This window comes from Gouania willdenowi, chromosome 1, assembly GCF_900634775.1.
Source record: "Gouania willdenowi chromosome 1, fGouWil2.1, whole genome shotgun sequence".
In the NCBI taxonomy this organism is placed as follows: domain Eukaryota; kingdom Metazoa; phylum Chordata; class Actinopteri; order Blenniiformes; family Gobiesocidae; genus Gouania; species Gouania willdenowi.
The window spans coordinates 39,795,239-39,813,637 of NC_041044.1; the positions used below are offsets into that span (position 1 = coordinate 39,795,239).

At 36.6% G+C, this 18,399-nt stretch overlaps 1 protein-coding gene across 1 annotated transcript in view; it reads left to right on the forward strand.

Annotated features, from left to right (window-relative positions):
* The first annotated feature begins 263 nt into the window (after positions 1 to 263).
* Positions 264 to 18,399, forward strand: part of LOC114463958 (dynein heavy chain 6, axonemal-like) — a 61,992-nt gene continuing 43,856 nt past the window's right edge. Inside the window, exons 1-29 of the mRNA XM_028447869.1 lie at positions 264 to 361; positions 502 to 602; positions 695 to 756; positions 2,196 to 2,369; positions 2,599 to 2,736; positions 3,337 to 3,465; positions 5,060 to 5,362; positions 5,446 to 5,580; positions 7,643 to 7,742; positions 7,831 to 7,897; positions 8,018 to 8,204; positions 8,329 to 8,430; positions 8,514 to 8,621; positions 8,708 to 8,797; positions 8,871 to 8,991; positions 10,420 to 10,571; positions 11,836 to 11,988; positions 12,217 to 12,468; positions 12,643 to 12,771; positions 12,910 to 13,023; positions 13,138 to 13,281; positions 14,208 to 14,363; positions 14,638 to 14,688; positions 15,651 to 15,743; positions 15,827 to 15,946; positions 17,139 to 17,319; positions 17,389 to 17,485; positions 17,575 to 17,782; positions 17,914 to 18,078. Coding sequence (XP_028303670.1) covers positions 533 to 602; positions 695 to 756; positions 2,196 to 2,369; positions 2,599 to 2,736; positions 3,337 to 3,465; positions 5,060 to 5,362; positions 5,446 to 5,580; positions 7,643 to 7,742; positions 7,831 to 7,897; positions 8,018 to 8,204; positions 8,329 to 8,430; positions 8,514 to 8,621; positions 8,708 to 8,797; positions 8,871 to 8,991; positions 10,420 to 10,571; positions 11,836 to 11,988; positions 12,217 to 12,468; positions 12,643 to 12,771; positions 12,910 to 13,023; positions 13,138 to 13,281; positions 14,208 to 14,363; positions 14,638 to 14,688; positions 15,651 to 15,743; positions 15,827 to 15,946; positions 17,139 to 17,319; positions 17,389 to 17,485; positions 17,575 to 17,782; positions 17,914 to 18,078 — 3,801 coding nt within the window. The 5' untranslated portion in view covers positions 264 to 361; positions 502 to 532. The remainder of the gene's footprint in view (positions 362 to 501; positions 603 to 694; positions 757 to 2,195; positions 2,370 to 2,598; positions 2,737 to 3,336; positions 3,466 to 5,059; positions 5,363 to 5,445; positions 5,581 to 7,642; positions 7,743 to 7,830; positions 7,898 to 8,017; positions 8,205 to 8,328; positions 8,431 to 8,513; positions 8,622 to 8,707; positions 8,798 to 8,870; positions 8,992 to 10,419; positions 10,572 to 11,835; positions 11,989 to 12,216; positions 12,469 to 12,642; positions 12,772 to 12,909; positions 13,024 to 13,137; positions 13,282 to 14,207; positions 14,364 to 14,637; positions 14,689 to 15,650; positions 15,744 to 15,826; positions 15,947 to 17,138; positions 17,320 to 17,388; positions 17,486 to 17,574; positions 17,783 to 17,913; positions 18,079 to 18,399) is intronic.

Here is an 18,399-nt window from a genome sequence, read left to right on the forward strand (position 1 = left end):
TTAAACTGTTGAACAAGAACCCAACGCAATTCATTATATAAATAAAGCAACTTTTTGCTCAAATTAATTGTTTTTTTGGTTTATGTATATATATATATATATGTTTTATTTACGTGGGTGAGCATGTTTTTCATTTTTATTATTTACCAGGGGCAGTATGTTTTTTGCTTGTATTCATTATTTAAGGTGACCAGCATACGCGTCCTATCGACGTCACGCTGGTTACGTAGCATACCGCGCTCATTATGTTGCTAGGATACCGTAGACAACATCTCTACGGTGCTGTTGTTGCTCTACGTTGCCGACTGTTGCGTTGACAGAAAACACTCTAAAACCCAATTGTCTTGCTGTTGGTGATTTGGTAAGTTAATCTTGTTTGGAAAAGCTTTGCCAGTAAGTAAGAAAAAGTCTAAATCCTGACTAATATGTTTGCTAACTTTAGCTAACTGCAGCTGTTTCCATTCAGTTTAATTAAGCGATTATTTTCTACAACGTTTACAGCACTAGGACCTTTAATCACACCTGTGTCTACATGGAACAGCCACCTGGTCCATTTCCATCAGAGAAACTGGTCACTTCGGATGACTTTTTGTCCACACCAGGTAATTAAGCAATAAATGATGAACTATGTGATATTTGACACCAAAACTACAAAGCTTACAATGATAAACTACCTGTCATTGTGCTTTCCTAGACCAATGTAGACCTCCAGAAGTCCAGGACTCCAGCGCTCCCATGCGGGGTAAAGACTATGAGGTGAGACATTGTAAAGCAGTGTTTTTCAACCTTGGGGTTGTAACCCCATGTGGGGTCGCCCCGAAATTCAAATTGGGTCACCTGAAATGTCTATTAATTGATTTTTTATTTATTTTTTTTATAAATTACAGATTCAAATGATATTTTTCTATTTTTCTTCTTTTTTTTTTTTTTTTTTTTTTCAAATGAAAACACCACACACAACTGTATTATACACGTATATACTATATAACTTTCTCAAATCCAAATCTATTGTAAATAAAAAAGAAAGTGTCTATTTGTATGGTTGCCATACAAACAACCCCCGGTGCTATGTTATTAGTACATTTACCGAAGTACGTATGTAGCGTCTGAGGGTTAGGTTTATGGTTACAGGTTATAACCTTATATCACAACAATTTTTAGCGTTAGGTAAAGGTTTACGGTTAGGTTTAGTTTTAGTCCCGTGACCTAAACTGGCCAGTGAGGGGTGTACAAATAGCCATTGTCTGAAAAAAATAAATAGTCTTAGAATGATCCTTTTGTATTTTCTTTTTTAATTATTATTGTTTTTCAAATTAAAATACAGCACACAATCTCAATCAACTGTATTCTATACTTTTACTTCCTCAAATATAAAGCTAGTAGATAAAAAAAAAAGACAGAAAATTCAGTATGAAACATATGAGCTGGTGCATCTCTTCACTTCTCGTAACACCATGAACATGATCAAAAAGTGATTAAAAAAATAATAATATGGAGTCGCTAGAAATTTGTGATATCAAAATGGGGTCATGTTGTAAAGACGTAGAAAAAAGTGTTATTTATTTAAACAAAAGAGGTGTTACACTTGTTTTAAACATATGTGGCCCGTAGTTTGATGTCAACTAAACGGGACTAGAAAAACCGCTTTTTTTCATTTTAAATTTCCAAATAATTTTTGCTATTATTAAAACAAGGGCAAGTTTACCATTAGTCCCCTATTTTAACGCTTTTCTTTTTTTGAGAGTTATGATCTTTTTGTATCTCAAACAATGCACGATAATGTTTATTAAACCAAATGTCAAACTCAAGGCCAGGGGGCCAAATCCTCCCCCAGGACTTCTTCAGCCATATCTTCTTGGAGGTCTGTGAAATGATAAAAAAAAACAAATTCTGATGAAGTATATGATACTAGACATGGTGCACTGTCGCAAAAAAGTACTTTTTAAAATGTATTTTATGTTATATACAAGACTAGTACAGGTACTTTTTAAGTTAATGTCAAATACAGATAATTTAGATATGTATAAGTTGATGTTTTCATGGAGATTTATGGCTACAAATGGAAATGAATTGTGTGTGAATTGTGCGGCCCACTTGTAATCAAACTGATTCGTGTTTGCCCCCTGATTTAAAATGAGTTTGACAACCCTGATTTAGACCATAATGACTAATTTTTTTGTGTTTCTCTTCCTTAGGCTTTTCTCCATAAACGTCTTGTAAGAAAACAACCCAGTCCTGAACACTATGAGATCCTGGAGTCACTATATTTCCCAGGCTGGGATACTCGCCCGTCTCCACAAAAAGCACCAAAACTACACATGCAACAACAGGTGCTCGTCCACCCGCCTCCAAAAGAATCTACTTCAAAGGTCAGTGGCTTACAGTGCTTTTTATTTCATTTATTTATAAAGGTGTATTTGTTTCCTCAAATTTCTACAAACAATACCACATAATGACCGTATAAAAATAAATGTGATTTCTTGTTTGTTTTTTTATAATAAAAAATGCAGGGTTGAATGTATTCTATTTTGGAAACTCCATGAATACTTTTCCGATGCACTGTGTAATAAATGCAGTATTGTCCTTTTTTTTCCCCAGGCTTTTCAGGGGCAATTTGTCAAGAAAAAACCACCCAGTCCTCAACATCATGACATCATTAAGCAGCCTACCTTCCCCACTCGCTCATCTGCACAAAAAGGACGCGTTCACCTGCCTCGGCTGGAGTCCACTTCAAATGTTAGTGGATTACAATGTGTTTGCATTCAAAGCTTTGCAGCATGTCAGTTTTTCCACATTTTTTTTATGTTTTTGCTTTTTCAAAATTTTGCACATTTGTTATTTTGTGTTTTTTGAGGTCATATTTGATTTTTTTTTTTCGTCACATGGTATTTTTTGTCATTTAATATATTTTTATTTGTAATTTATTTCATTTTTGTCATCATTTTGTTTGGTTTTTTGTTTTCTGTCATTTTGTGTGTAGGGTTAGGGTTCTGTCTTTTTCATTTTGTGTATTTTGTAACAACTTGTAAGTTTTTGTGTACTTGTGTGTCTTTGTAGATCTTTGTGTGTCACTAGATTTATTTTGTGCGTTTACTTTGGGGGCTGCTCAAAATAATCCATACATGGCCCCCAAGCCGTGAGTTGCCCCTGTCTGTTTTAGACCATGAGAAACCAAATTATCATGTTTGATGAGAAAAAAAATGGAACAAAAAAATTTGAAAGAGCTGGTGAAAATATTACCCCCTTTGTGGAGGTAAAAAATGTAACTCTATGAATACTTTTGGGTGCACTGCGTGTAATAAATGCCGAAGAATTGCTCTTTCTTTGGACTTTCAGAGCCAGTATGTACAGAAAAAACCACCCAGTCCTCAACACCATGACATCATTAAGCAGCCTACCTTCCCCACTTGCTCATCTGCACAAAAAGTGCCCGTCCACCTGCCTCGGCTGGAGTCCACTTCAAAGGTCAGTGGATTACGTGCAAGGATGGATGGCAGGAGTGCCGCTTTGCTCACTCATGCCCTTCACTGCAAAATGTGCTTCTTTTAAGCGTTTCATATTCATACATTTTTAAAGTAAAGCCCCAGAATTAGAAACCATGAGATGCATAGCTTAGTTTGACTGTAAATGTGATGAAATGACTCTTCTTTGGTAATAATGTAACACAGGAGGGGAAGATCACTGTGAAAAGAAGTGATATATGAATACAGTTAAGGGCAGTACATCTGCCTATTGTTGGATTTTAGGAGAACCATTCAAACAGAAAGATGAATGCTTACTGGAGCTTGAGCACCAAACCTTGATCCATCATCATCATCATCATCATCATCAAACTATAATTCAGACATATGCAAAGTCCATAGCAAACGTAACACAACAGACATTACAAATAAGACATTAAAAGAGCCCTCACCTAAACTAATGGAAAATTATAGCAACATTTACCAATAAATTAATTTGATAAGACATCCTAAATATTGTCAGTTTAAACACAAAAAAAAATACTTTTAGAATATTTGCATTTCCTAAAGAAAATGCAAGTGAGGATGCAACTGCTGGCCCATTCCATTGAACACTGCATTAGCCTAGTATTACTATAGCTTTAATTAGCATCAACATAGCATTAACATAACATTAGCTATCATTAGCATAGCCTTAGCTAGTATTAGAATTAGCATTAACATTAGCTAGCATTAACATTAACTAGCAGTAGCATTGACCTATCATTAACATTTACATTAGCATAGCATTAGCATTAATATAGCATACACCCAGCATTAGCATAGCATTAACATAGCATTACCATTAACACAGCATATACTTTACATTAGCATTAGCCCAGCAATAGCATTTATTAAGCATTAATCTAGTATGCCTAGCATTAGCCCTAGCCTAGTATTAGCCTAGCCAACGAACTCTCTGAAATAATACAGAAGATATGATGAAAATTATTGAAATACTGGTAGGTTGAAGGATCTGAAACAATCTAAATAAAGTTTGAAAAAAAAAAAAGCTGAAGAAAGTTGAAAAAGTTTTGACAATTTGTTTGCAAAGATTTGAAGAAAACTGGAGCAGCTCCACTAGCTTAATGAGCTGTCCACTCTAAAAATGGGATTGGAGCTGAAACGTCAATGTAGTTTCCCCAAAAAATTGAATAAGTCAAAAAGTTTAAAAGTTACACATTATAAAAGTACAATAATAAATCTCAGAAAATTTCTGAATGTTTTGATTTGCTTATTTGTCAAAATCGTACAAATGTGTAGGAGGAGTTAACGACCGACGGAAGAAAAAAACATAACAATAGTGAGGATGCAATTATTGTACAACTAATGTCCAGGACCGAGGGCGAGCGGTGGCCTAGTGGTTAAGTAAGCAGGCTTGTAATCGGAGGGTCACCCGAGGTAACTCGCCAAGTGCCAAATAGCAGACTGAAAATGCTCCAGCTTATTCCAACCTAAATAAATGGGTTATTACCAACATTTTTGGTGTTGGTGTAACTTCAGCCTTGGCTAACAGGAGAAAATCACCATTTCTCTGTCTTGTTTTTTTCTTATTTCAGCTCTCCAAGGATGTGGCGCTAAGTGATGCATCTTTTGATTCTTCTCTCAAAGAATACATTCATAAGTACAATCCAAATTATATTTTGAGCATCACGTCACCATTGCTCAATTATGACTTTGCTCTTACCGGTCTTGAGCAATGGAAAACAGAGTATGAAAACCACTGCAAGCTGCTCCGCATCCCTTTTTTTGCTCATTTTAAAAATTGGAAAACCTTCTACGTGTGGCGTAGGAAAGTTTGTGCTAAGAAGTTTCACTTGGCCAGAGAGAAGCTAGAAGAACGTTTGTTTTTGGTCAACCCGGTATGAACAAACACTTAAAGGTGCTTCCGTGTGTGGTAACTTCTGTGTTATTGTTATCATTGTTTATACTTTTTGTCTCTCAGTGTCTAAGTCCTGCTCTCCTGGTAATCAGGAAAATGTGTTGCCAACTGAGTGACACAGGCTTGTGTCATTTGAAGAAAAAGCACACTTATACATTAGAGGAGTTCAAGAATGCTCTGCTCATGCAGCTGGAGAAGGTGAGCATGTGAATGTTTTATATCTGGTTTAAACATGGAGACTAACCATATATCTTCAATGCCCTTCTTTCAAACTATTACCTCTGCCAAGGAGGTGATGTTTTCACCCAAGAATATTTTGTTTATTTGTCGGTTAGCAGGATTACGTCAAAAGTACTTTAAATTTAATTATTGAGAGATATACCTTATAGACATGGTAGATTTCATTACATGTTGGAGGGGATCTCAATCAATATACTAATTCTGCATCAGTTTCAAAAATTGAAAAAATCCCTACCTCTCATAATGAGTCTAATCACTGGCAAATTTAAAAAAAAAAAAAATTTGGTTCATGATTAACCGATCTTAATGAAACCTGACTCAGTTATGTCGAGTTGGTTTCTCACTTTTTTCTTTTTTTTTACTTGTCTGCACATGCTGTCAAAGGTCAACACGACAAGAAGTGCAAACTTTTTAAGACAGCAATGCATGTTTTCTCACTTATCTCACCAAGTGTTATCTGGACCGGATCTGGACTGCGTATTTAATCACCATTCTGAATCAGCTTGAAAAAACCAAAAACCCCAATCTCTTATCTTTGGTGAAATTTCAAAAATTAATATATGGATTTGTAATTGACTGATCTTTATGAAATTCAAACCAGTTATCTTGGGTTGGTTTTTCAAATACTCCAAGTTTCTTTCAAATCAGATCTGGGTTACATATTTACTTGGAATTCAAAAAAATGGGGGTGTCCATACTTTTGGACCTACTGTATGGTTATTAATGGGGAAAATTTATTTCAAGCCTTTAAAGTGTAAACTATTATGATGCCATGATCAGGATCAATGATCCCGATCATCTGCCAATATATGGCAAAGAGGAGATTTGCTGCTTGGCGGAGGTTTGCGCTCTAATGGGCGTGTTCACTAAAGGCTTAGGGATATTAAAACATTTGCAAACGTCACTCCACATGCTAATAAGGGGTACAAACCCCAGGGAATCAGGACTGCCTGTCACAATCTATTTCGCGAGTGTCCATCTGATGAATATGTAAAGTAGGTGGATCTCACAAAGGGAGCAAAAAAATGGGAGGAAGAAATGCCAATCAATTAATGCAGTGGGCACAATGCAATTCATCAAACCTGGGACTGTTTGTGGTGACTGATTTAGCACCGGAAAATAGTACGACTAACACAGCGGAGATGGAAAAAAACACTCCAGTTAACCTTTCTAGTATAAGAAAATACATTAAATAAAACAATTGTCAATATTAACAGCCACTGAATACGAAAATGCAGAGTAAAGACAAGTGTGTGTGAGGGAGAGAAAAAGCTGGACACCTGAGGTGGCCCGTGTAAAGTCTGGTGTGGCTGGGGCGCAGAGAGTCGCTGTGCGCGTTGATCTATGGATGTCGCTCCAGACGCACAGCTCCAAGGAACTCCTGTGTCTTTCTCTCCATGTTTTGACCATTAAACTCTCGTGTCGCGTTGATGTCAGGAGCATCAGGCCAGAATCAGCTGACCAGCTGATCGGGAGCTCAGACCTGCTGGATGATGGTCAGTAGATCATCTTCAAATGGTGCTGATTGACAGACTGTGTTGCTGCATTATCTCAGATCAATGGCATCAACAGATCAATAGGACAGTCTCTGTCCAAATCTGCCTGTTTTACATGGACTGATCAGAGCAAAGTTACAGGACCTGACAGAGCAGCCACAATTAGGGGGGGAATTATCATTAGGTTTTAAAGTTGTTTAAAAAAGAATGTTTTCTACATTATTTAATGTGCAGCAGACAGAGAAGTCCACCAGCCTCCATTTGAACTTCTTCAAACATCATTTTGTGCTTCTTTGCACTCACCTCTCCTTGTTGAACTAGCAAAATGTTCATTTCAATAGGGCGGTCTCAACCACGTCTATACGCGCAGCTGTTAGTGCCGCAATGTTAGTGAATTCCCCACAGCTGGTGAGGAAACAGGGCCACCAAAGGATTTAGGGATGCACCTGGTTTACCAGCCTTTATTTCAGATCTTAGTGAATCCACCCCTAAGTGCTCTTGTTTAGTACATTGTTTAATTCCAGGTCCTCGATGACCTGGAGAGGTTTGAGCACCTGGTTAAGGAGGTAACTTTCTGTGCTTGCCGTGACTTCTTGGAAACCAAGACCAAGTCTACTGAACCTGGTGCGTATACGCTGACCATGTGGACGGACTGAGTTAAGATACGTAGACCTCAATGGAGAAAGAGTAAAACTTGTTTTTTTTGTCACAGACAAAAGCCAATTCACGAGACATCTTCCCAAGATCAATAAAGTTCTTGTTCTCAACCGTCTGGTCTGGTAGGAATAGTTTTACTCTCAGACTTTACCTTAAACATTTTTCTCCTGAAAAACACTGGTGTTTCTTTTAGGCACTGCACTTACCATGACATGACGTTTCCCATTCTCTTCTCTTCTCAGCTTTATTTATCTTGTTGACTGTGTGGTGATCAACACGTTGCACAGGCTGGTGGTAGATGCTGTGAAAGAATTGCTGGCTGAGCTACGAGTGCATGTCTGTCAAACCCCGAGCCATGACATTATTCAAAGCTGGAATCGAAACTCTGCGGCTTCCATTGAGCCTCCTGAAACAGATGTGACTAAGAAGGTGGTTTAAAAAAGTATTAATAAAAACATTACACAGTGCATTGGCAATTTCAGATAAAATAAGTTAACAATTCAGATTAAGGAATGAATTAAGTTTGGTGTTTGTTCTTGTGTGTGCTCATCAGCCCACTGATCCAAAAGCTGCTTCCTGTAAACCTTTCTTCACAACTGAGTTGATATTGGAAACATGTGCTCTGACTTTCAAACCCTCTGAGGGAAACTTTCAGGTTTGTATTCAAACGCTCTCACTTTGGTTCTTTATTATTCATTAAAACGAGACTTAGCACGGATTTGGGTTTGATTCCTCTAGGAGACTACTGCGGAGATTATCAGCAGATTTCACAGCACAGCAATGACTGTCAAGACCCTCAGTGCACACCCCGATGTCGACTTGTTGTGCCACTCAGAAGACGTCTCGGTAGTCAAGGCTTTCACCATTTGAGATGTGTTTGTTTCAAGTATTTTAACAAGCAAGTGGTTCACAATACATGTTTATATTCATAGGGTTGGGATATTGCACGCAAAAAAGGCCTTTGTTTGGAGTTCATCTTTGAAAATGATTGCCATCTTCAAAGAATCAAACAAAACATTGAGGTTAGTTATTACTTTATGGGATTTATCTTCACAATTGTTTGTTCGTCGGTTCTTACTTGTTTGACTGAATTAGGAATTGCTCACCGTTGCCTTTGATGCAGCTAAAGTGTACTCTCACACATTTGAGTGCTTCCTCACATTCTACAAAGAAAATGAGAGTCTAGATCTGGAAGCCCTGCGTCATGAGGATCCAGGTAATGAATAGTACATAAGCTTGAACTCTGTTTTCGAATCTCTTCTCTCCATCGCATAACGAGTGGGCAAGGTGAAAACTGTGCTTTGAAAATATTTGTATTTTTCTGGTTTTGATAAGATTTAGATTTTTTTTTTTAAAAAAAGAAGCAAAACAATCAAATCTTCTAGGCCTTTTCTACTTATTCTTATTCATTGCTTTATCCTTCTTATTAATGTTACACACTTAATACATTTATTGATCTTTTTCCTTCTTAGGCACATGGTAAATGTAGGATTCAGCATGAATGTGTCAACCACTAGGATCAGAATATATTGTTTCTGTTTGAGCAAAAATCCAAACATAAAGAGACCAGACAATAGTGTGTCCAAGTAATTACATTTAAAAAAAAGAATAGCAACTAAACCTCAAGGTTTTTGCGCAACGATCTATGCTATACTAACGAACTAATCAATACTCACTATACCTCGCTATTCACAATTCTCTCAGTCCAACCTACTCACCTCAGATTGCAGAGTTGACAGGTGCAAGTTTTCATAGAAGGGGCGGGGTCAACAGTGGTTGTTTGTGACATTTAAAGCCACAAACAACCATTCTCAGCCAAAAGCTAAATTTGATTGTAATAGCATGGTTTCAACCCATCGAGGGCGGTCAAGAAAATACTACAACTTGAAGTACTTTGACTAAAATGTCAAGAGTTGGACAATATTTAATCAAAAACACTACTTCATTCCCAAATACATTTATTTTCACCAGAAAAAAATGGTTTAGTTACTCTTCAAATCATTCAACCATTTTGTAAACATTAAGGTGATAATTTGCATATGTTATCATTTCAATTTGATTTCTGACCTAGAGCATTTTAAATATTTCAAATCAGATTTAGTCGACTAAAACAACCTAAACTAAGATTACTTAACTAGTTTTCTATTTCTTAATTTTTGACAAAGATGATTTGGGATTGGCTGATTTAACTTCACATGAAGATTCCACACTTTAAAATTAGTCACTGGTTGGATGAAATTATTTCTGATTAATTGTACTCTTTAAGACCATTTTGTCTTTTTTTTTTTTTTTTCAATGTTTCTTATTGAAACTCTCGTAAATTTTACCAATCGTTTTAGTCATTTTGCTTGTATTTAGACTTACTGAAGTTTTAGGTAGGTAAAAAATGTTTAGTAGACCAAAACTTACAAAAGTAACTATCATTATGAATTAATTAACCTACTAAATAACACTGCATTTGTCTTAGCTCACGACAAATAGGATGTATCTATCGCCCACACTTAGATTCTTTTCCTTTTTTCTGTCCTTTGGTCTTATTAGAAATATTGATTGTTATTATTTTGACACTAAATTAGACAATAACTGCATGGCATTGTGAAAATAATCAGTGATACTGATAACTGCTCTGTTATTTGTCCAACAGGCTCATTCTTCTTTGAAAAAGCCCTGGAGAAATATCATAGCCAGCATAAGGACACCTTGGCTATTGAGCAGAAGAGGCCGCTTGGCTTGCTACTCGTGGACAATACACAGTTCAAAGACAAGCTTTTGTCTTCTCTGCTGCATTGTCTGGAGGTCAGGACTAGCATCAGGGAACACACACAGCATCGACACATCCTTGAAGTTTCCCATGTAGGTGTTTCACGTCTCATTCTCTGGGATGATACTTAAAACATCTTCAAGGTAAACTCCAAACGAGTCTAGAGACCTGCACAAATTTTACATTTAAGAAAACACAGATACGTTTGTTGTCTTTCACCAAACTAAATGCATGGTTTGTACGATAGTTAACAAAAAAAAAAAAAAAAACACCAGGTCTAAGATTCCTTTAAGCTGCAGTATGTAAGTTTTGTTGGAATAATTTGATCAAAAATCCATAATAACCTTTCAGCACATTGTAATTCAAAGTGTTATGAGAGGAAACTGGACCTCTGCTCCTTCTCTTGTCTCTGTATTTAAGCTTTAGAAATATGCACCATGACTGTATTGTTCAGCTAATCTTGATTTATTGCAAGTGGTATTACTTATTATGACCACTGGTCTTTTTTTCCATTGGTAAAAAGTTAAGAAAAATAATTGTTTGGTATTTTAGTCCAGTCCATATTAATTATCTTTGACAGTGCTGACTAAATTATATTAGCAAAATTTTCATTAGAGCCCATTTGGGAAAGAATATGTCCGGCCCCAAAACTGTTTAACATATTGTTTTCAGTAAAGATTTTACCCACTGAAATATTAAGTGTGTATTACTTAATAAAGCAGAACAATCCTAGCTTTCTAGTTCTGCTAGTTTTTTTTGTAAGGCAGTTCCGAGTGAAGATTTTCAGCACTTTTTCTTTTCCTTTCCACTTCATTTGATCAATATTATCCATGGAAACCCGAGAACAAGTTTTTGATTTAAATTTTAAAAAAGGCAATGAAGGACATTAGGTATTATAACAGTCACCCTTGAGTTTTACAACAGTGTGTGACGGCTGTGACCAACTTTCATGTTTTCCATTCCACTCCGTTACCACAAAAAGGTAACGGAGTGGAAATACCTAAATCATTCAACCCCATGTTAAACAAAAAATAGGAAGAATTAAGCACTGCTGCTATGCTGTTTCATACGCACGGCTCACATGGAAAATTAAGTGAGCTACTGCAACCTTTAAATTCCAGGATTTTCAACATCTCAAATTTGCCCCCAATGAAAATCTTGCCCATAAAGCTATAATGGATGAATGGGAAAATGTTATGAATCAAATTCAAATCTAAAAACCATTAAAGACTAAATTAAACATGATATTTTGTCAGGGAAACATTTAATCAGGTGCTCTTCTTTGTTGGCTTTCTTTAGGGAATCAACGGGTTGCTCGCTCACTTGGCTAAACAGAAACTTGATGCCATCAATGCTGAGGTTTGTGAAGCTAAGTCTAAACTACAGTCCCAACCAATCACCACAGATGAGTTGGCCTGCTCCCTGATCTTCCAGGATGAAATACAGAAACGGGTAGGAGCTAAATACACAACACTTTATAAATGAATCATCTAAAAACTGAATACATCAATAAATATTTAATAAAAAAGATATTGATAAGAGCTCTGAAAATTGACTATCAAGCTCTAATCAAGAAAAAACTTCAGTTATTTGGTTTTATCCTATCAGGAATTGACAAACTTGCAAGTTAAGAAGTTTTTATATCAAATTATTGATCTTCATTTTTCTCCTTTTTCTCAGATTACTGCTATTGATGAGGACAAAATGGCCGTTTGTAAAATGTATGAATTGATCAACACGTACTCCATTCCTACCTTACCTGAGGATCTGTTGGTTTTTGCCACTTTGGAACCTTCCATTGAGTCATTGCACACCATTATTAATGCTGCGCCTAATGGGCAAGACTCCATCATGAAGAAGTTCCATAGTTCGTTGAAAAAAGACATCAAAGAACTGCAAAGTGAGGTCGATAAAGTTAAGCTCAGCTCTCAGGTATGTGGACGTTTTGTGCTTTTTCAATTCCCGACAACATTTTTTGTTGCATTGAATTACAACAAAGGGATGCAAAGAAATTGGCACTCGCCAAGCTGGTATTATCACATTTGTTTTCGTGGCCATGCATTTGCTACATTTTGACTTTGTCAGAATGTGTTTTTTTATGTATAGGATCCACAAATCCTTGACGCTGAGGCAGAATCCTCAGAGGTGCGTCTGCTGCTCGGGCAGATCCAGCTTTCTATTGATGAGCTGCTGGCCCAGGCATCTACCTACACTACTTACCAGAAAAGGTTTAAGGTAGTGTAATTATTTATTTATTTGCTTTTGAAACATTGAACATATTCATACAGAGTTTTTAATGGAAAAGAGTCAAGACTGAAACAAAAAGTTCTACTTATTTGAACATTGCTAAACTTCATCCTCTGTTCAATAAAGTTTGAGGTGACCAGGTTTTACACGTTGGAAGATTTAATGGCAGAATTCAGGCTGAAGTGTTTACTGTGGGACTGCCTGGATGAATGGGACTCTTTACAAGATGGTTGGCAGCAGGTGAGGCTTACAGGCACATTCTATGCACAATGACCCTGTTTAGTGTTTGTTTACATAAACATCTTTTTTTTTCTTTTAGCTCTGTTAAACACTTTTATTTTCACTTATCCCCAGAGTACTCTTCAACAACTAGATTTGGAGGCGTTTGGCTCTGAGGTTAGCAAATACAGCAAGTATGTGACTCAGCTGGAGAAAGGCCTGCCAAGTAACAATAAAGTGCAGAGTCTGAAAGAGAAGGTTGAAGTCATGAAACAGAGGGTGAGTGATTTGGCTTTGATCAAGCCTTACGACTAAAACATCCACCAATCTAAGAGAGCTCATCACAATTTGAGTGAAGGTTTATACTAGGGGTCTGCAACTTTTACTCTCAAAGGAGCCATTTTGCCTCATCTCACCTGGATTAAAGTCCTCCTGGAGCTGAAAAAATACCTTCTCAATGAAGACTACAGTGTACTGTATTAAATTCTATACAGTTAAAATTAAATAATAATAATAATGTTTGATTTCATTTGACTTGATTTTTATTGAACATGTAAATGACAACTTAAAGACAGTTTACAATAAAATAAACTGACATCAAGAAATAAAACAGTATCTTGCATCTTCAAATTCTTACACATCTCAGTTTAAATGAACACAATGTTATATAAAGAAGATGTTTAGTTAATGTATTTGAAAGGTTACAAAAGTAACTTGATTTTGATAACACATGATCATGTGATGCTAATTGTTCATTTATTGCCACACATAAAGCAATGTATATTCAACCGGCACATTGGTGGTTAAATTATTCTGTTTCCACACAATTAAAATTTCTATTTTCTTCCAGAATAGTGTAGTTTTTGTTGGTTTAGTTATCTTATCTTTAGAGATTTAAAACTTAAGCCACAGGTGCAGGAAAGTTGCAGGAGTTGAAGTAGGAAAGTGCTGAGTCATTGCACAATGTGATTTTTTTTTTTTTTTTAGGTTAACAAATTGTTATATCTTGATTTTATTTGTCATTAATCATTAACATCCTCTGTAAAAACTATTTCTTTCAATAATTTTTTTTAAAGCTATAGGGAGCCATTGCAAAAGGGTCAAAGAGCCACATTAGGCTCCAGAGCCGCAGGTTGCAGACCCCTGGTATGTACAAACTGTTGCTTTGTAGGAGAATCTGATGAATCACAATGTCTAATCCTCAGATGCCGATAATTACTGATCTTCGTAACCCTTGTATGAAAGCTGAACACTGGAAGTCCCTGGAGTCTATTATACAGCCCACAGTGAATGTAGAGGAGTGTTCTCTGGCTGCTCTGGATGAAATGAACGTCTTTTCATTTGGGAGCAAAATACAAGAGGTGACGATTGATTGATGGATGGATGGATGGATGCATGCAAAAACAGCTAGTAAAATGGATGCCTTACATTATCTCTTTATGTTAAATGTTCTCTAAATAACTTTGATTTCATGGTTTCTATTTATTTAACTCACCTACTGTAGTTGCCACTATTTTTCTCACGTTAGTTTCAATTCAGGCACCAGCAGTGTGTTTCTGTATGGTTCTGTGTTCATTCAGAGCAACATCATGATCTTTAAAACACACAATCCTATAATCTGGGTCTAACTTTCAGGTTTCAGGACAAGCTTCAGGAGAGGCATCAGTGGAGGCCGTTATTGGAAAGGTGTGTAAAGCACATACATCAACATCACATTGATTTCAACCATTGTACATAAAGATGAGAGCTCTACCTCTCAGCTGAGAGGCCAACGCCCACAACTGTTGTTGAGCCACGAACAAACACTGTGTTTTCAACAAAACTGGCAATAAAAGCCATCAAAAATGGAAAACTGTTTGTGTGCTGTTGCCGAACCCTTACCTGAACATCAGTCCTGCCATACAGGTTTAAACACATGCTAAAATGCAGAACAATGCAGAGTTATTTATGTATGGGAGTTCTGCCTGTTCGTCTCAATGACAGAATATCTATCGGACAAGAGCTTGTTTCCTTTTTTCTGGTCCTGGAGAGCCACTTCCTCTAATGTTCTAGATGCCTTCCTGCTTCTCTATAGCCGAATTGAAGGATGGTGTCATTATTCATGTCTGCTAAAGGTCAGATAACAGTCCATCACATACTGGTGAGTTGTAGGATGTAAGACATCCAAAGCAAGCAGGAAATTGGCTCCCATGGGCCAGGAATGTAGAACCCTATACTCCTCATAAAGGAACTTTGAAAATATAAGCATGGATTATTAGCGAATAAGCAGGATTAGTTGCGATAACATACAATACACTGTACTTTTTTTTTTTTTTATCTTCCAGTGATAAAGTTTTTTGCTCATAGCCTGTTTTACAAATAAAAGCTATCTTCCCTTTAGCAGCACATTTTCTTCATCTTTAGATGAGACGGTAATATCAGTGATCTAATCTGAATAAAGAGGGAAAGGGTATTTCCAAAATGTCATGCTATTTATTTGATTAAAATGCATCGTTTTACTGTAGGTTTTTCCATCATGAAATCTCTTTAAAGATTTCTGAATTTCATACAGGTGGACATTCTAGCTAAAATATTTAACAACTGCAGTAAAGCGGCCCAGCATTTTTAAAAAAAAAAAAATCTAAGCTTATTTTGATGTTATTTTTTAGGTTGAGGAAGTATGGAAATCTACAAAATTCACTGTTCTACCTCATGGGGACAATGACCAAGTTTTCATCTTGGGAGGCACAGACGACATCCAGGTGGTGACACTCAGTTTTCACACAGACTTTTGTCTTTTGTGTTTTACTGTGAACATGTTTTTGATGCTCGTTTTACCTTAAAGGTGCTTCTGGATGACAGCATTATCAATGTGAAAACAGTAGCTTCTTCGCGATACGTGACTCCCATCAAGGACAGGGTAGAGAAACTGCTGCAAAAACTAATTATTTTTAACCAAACTCTGGTAAGTCCTTCAATAGGATCACAGATGTTAGTTGTTTTTTTTTTTTCATGTTACTCTGTATGTGCATCTTCTTCTAAGGAAATCATACGTCCCATGCTTACATTTAGCATAAAGGTCCAGTTCAATACCAGATTGCTTCAGCTGCAAAAACAAACCAATATTCCTAAAGTTGCCACTACAGCAAGTAAAATTTTTTGAAAATTCACAACAAATCAGCCATAAGAGCAACAGATTTGCAACTTTCAACAAAATGTAGCACAAATAATGAAGAAACTTTTGCACGCTATTGCAAATTAGGAATTCCATACCTCTGTTTTTCATAAATCTCCCACATTTTTGCTCAATCAACACCAAACTCACCTACACAAACTATCACACATTTTTTTTTTTTTTTTTTTTTTTTTTAAACATAGCCCAGTCCATCAAAATGTTTGACTGTAAACATACATTTGTAAATTTTTGAAAATACATTTTCAATGTTCATTAAAAAAAAGAATAACATTTTGCAGTCATGGTGCTGATGTTTGAAAAAAATCATCTACATTTTTTTATTTATTTTTTTAATTACAGCATTTAAAATGTTGCTCTCATGGGAACAATTGGAGCCAAAACAAACATAATTTGTATTACTTATGGAGCCTATAAATCATTGTTAAAAACATACTACCAGTATCTCCATGCCATCTAGATGCAATTTGGGTTTTTTTGGGTTTCTGTCTGAATTACTGAATTTTTAACAGCGATTTAAAGTCTGACTTAGAGGATGTACTATCATGAAATAGTTGTGGATTGTCTTTGAATCATTGTAGCAGCAGAATTCCTATAATGAGCTAGATTATTTTTTAAACATATGATCCTCAGAGTTGTCTCTTGCTAATTAACTCTGGGAGATAGAGCATCGTGTCTTGTGCCAGAAGACACAATGATGTAGAATGCACATGAATGCTCCGAATTGCCTAAAATGGCCTGGCCCCGACCATTGCTGCACAGCAGCTATAACTTGATAAATGCTGTTCAATTATTTCACATTGACTGAAGACATTTTGGGCATTTCTTCTACACATGTTCCTAAATATGACACAATAGCTCTTCCTAGTGGCAGAAACATTGAGAAATGGGCTCCAACACTTACTTAATGCTTCACCTAAATTTCCAACATTTGACTTTCAATTTTTTCTGTCCTCTTTTTCAGGATGAATGGCTGACATGCCAAAGAAACTGGCTTTACCTTGAGAGTATCTTTGTGGCCCCAGACATCAAGAGGCAGCTGCCTGCTGAATCCAAGAAGTTCCTGAAAGTGGACAAATCCTGGAAAGAGATCATGACAAAAGTCCAAAGGGTACCCATTGCCCTCAGAGCAGCAAGTCGACCCGGTATGCGACTGGATTATAGACATAAAAGGATATCTGTAGCACACCAGGAATAACCTCTTTTCCACATAGATCTGCTGGAGACTTTCAAGCAAAATAACATGCTTTTAGAGGACATACAGAAGTGTTTGGAAGATTACTTGGAGTCCAAGAGAGTAATTTTCCCCAGGTGACTTAAACGCACACCCTTTATCTAAATGTGAGCAGTGTTGCTGCTAATTTGCTGCTTGATCTTCATCTTTTATCTCTTCCTCACAGGTTTTACTTCTTATCAAATGACGAGTTGCTAAAGATTTTGGCTCAGACTCGAAACCCTCAGGCTGTGCAGCCCCACCTCCGTAAATGTTTCGACGCCATCCATCAGCTGGAGTTTGCTTTGCTGCCAGAGCAGTCTGGTGACACTGGGCAGCAGGAGCTGGGATACAGCAAAGACATCCTGCGTATGGTTTCTCCTGAGGGGGAGAAGGTTAGAAGAACCTCTCGATTCCCAGTTCAGATCTGCAAGCTACATTTTTATCAATGGTTTCTAGTTAAAGTTTAATAAAAACTTTAAATGTGACACCGGACCTTGACACTTTTTATTTTTTCTATTGTCAGGTGGGCTTTACTAAAGGTCTCAAAGCTCAGGGTAATGTGGAGAATTGGCTTTGCAAAGTGGAAGAGTCCATGTTCTCCTCACTGCGATGTCTCAGTAAAAACGCCATTACCGACTACCAGCAGAAGACCAGGGAGGAGTGGGTAGTGGCTGGACATCCATCACAGGTACATCTACACACATCCTGATTTTAGGCAAAGCAAGGCAAAATTATTTGTATTGTGCATTTTTTATCCACATGGCGATTCAATGTGATTTACATGATTAAAAAGTGCTACAGAAAACTTTTAACAGTTTAAAAATCAATAGAAATATTAAAATCAGCAGAGTAGAAGTACTGTTATTTGAAGTGAATTGTACCCAAGTACAAGTAAGTCATACATGTAGTACTCAAGTACAAGTAAAAAGCAGCATGATTAAATGGTACTCAAAGTAAAAGTTACTAGTTATTTTCACCCGCCATGTTTATTTTTGGTAATATATCTTGC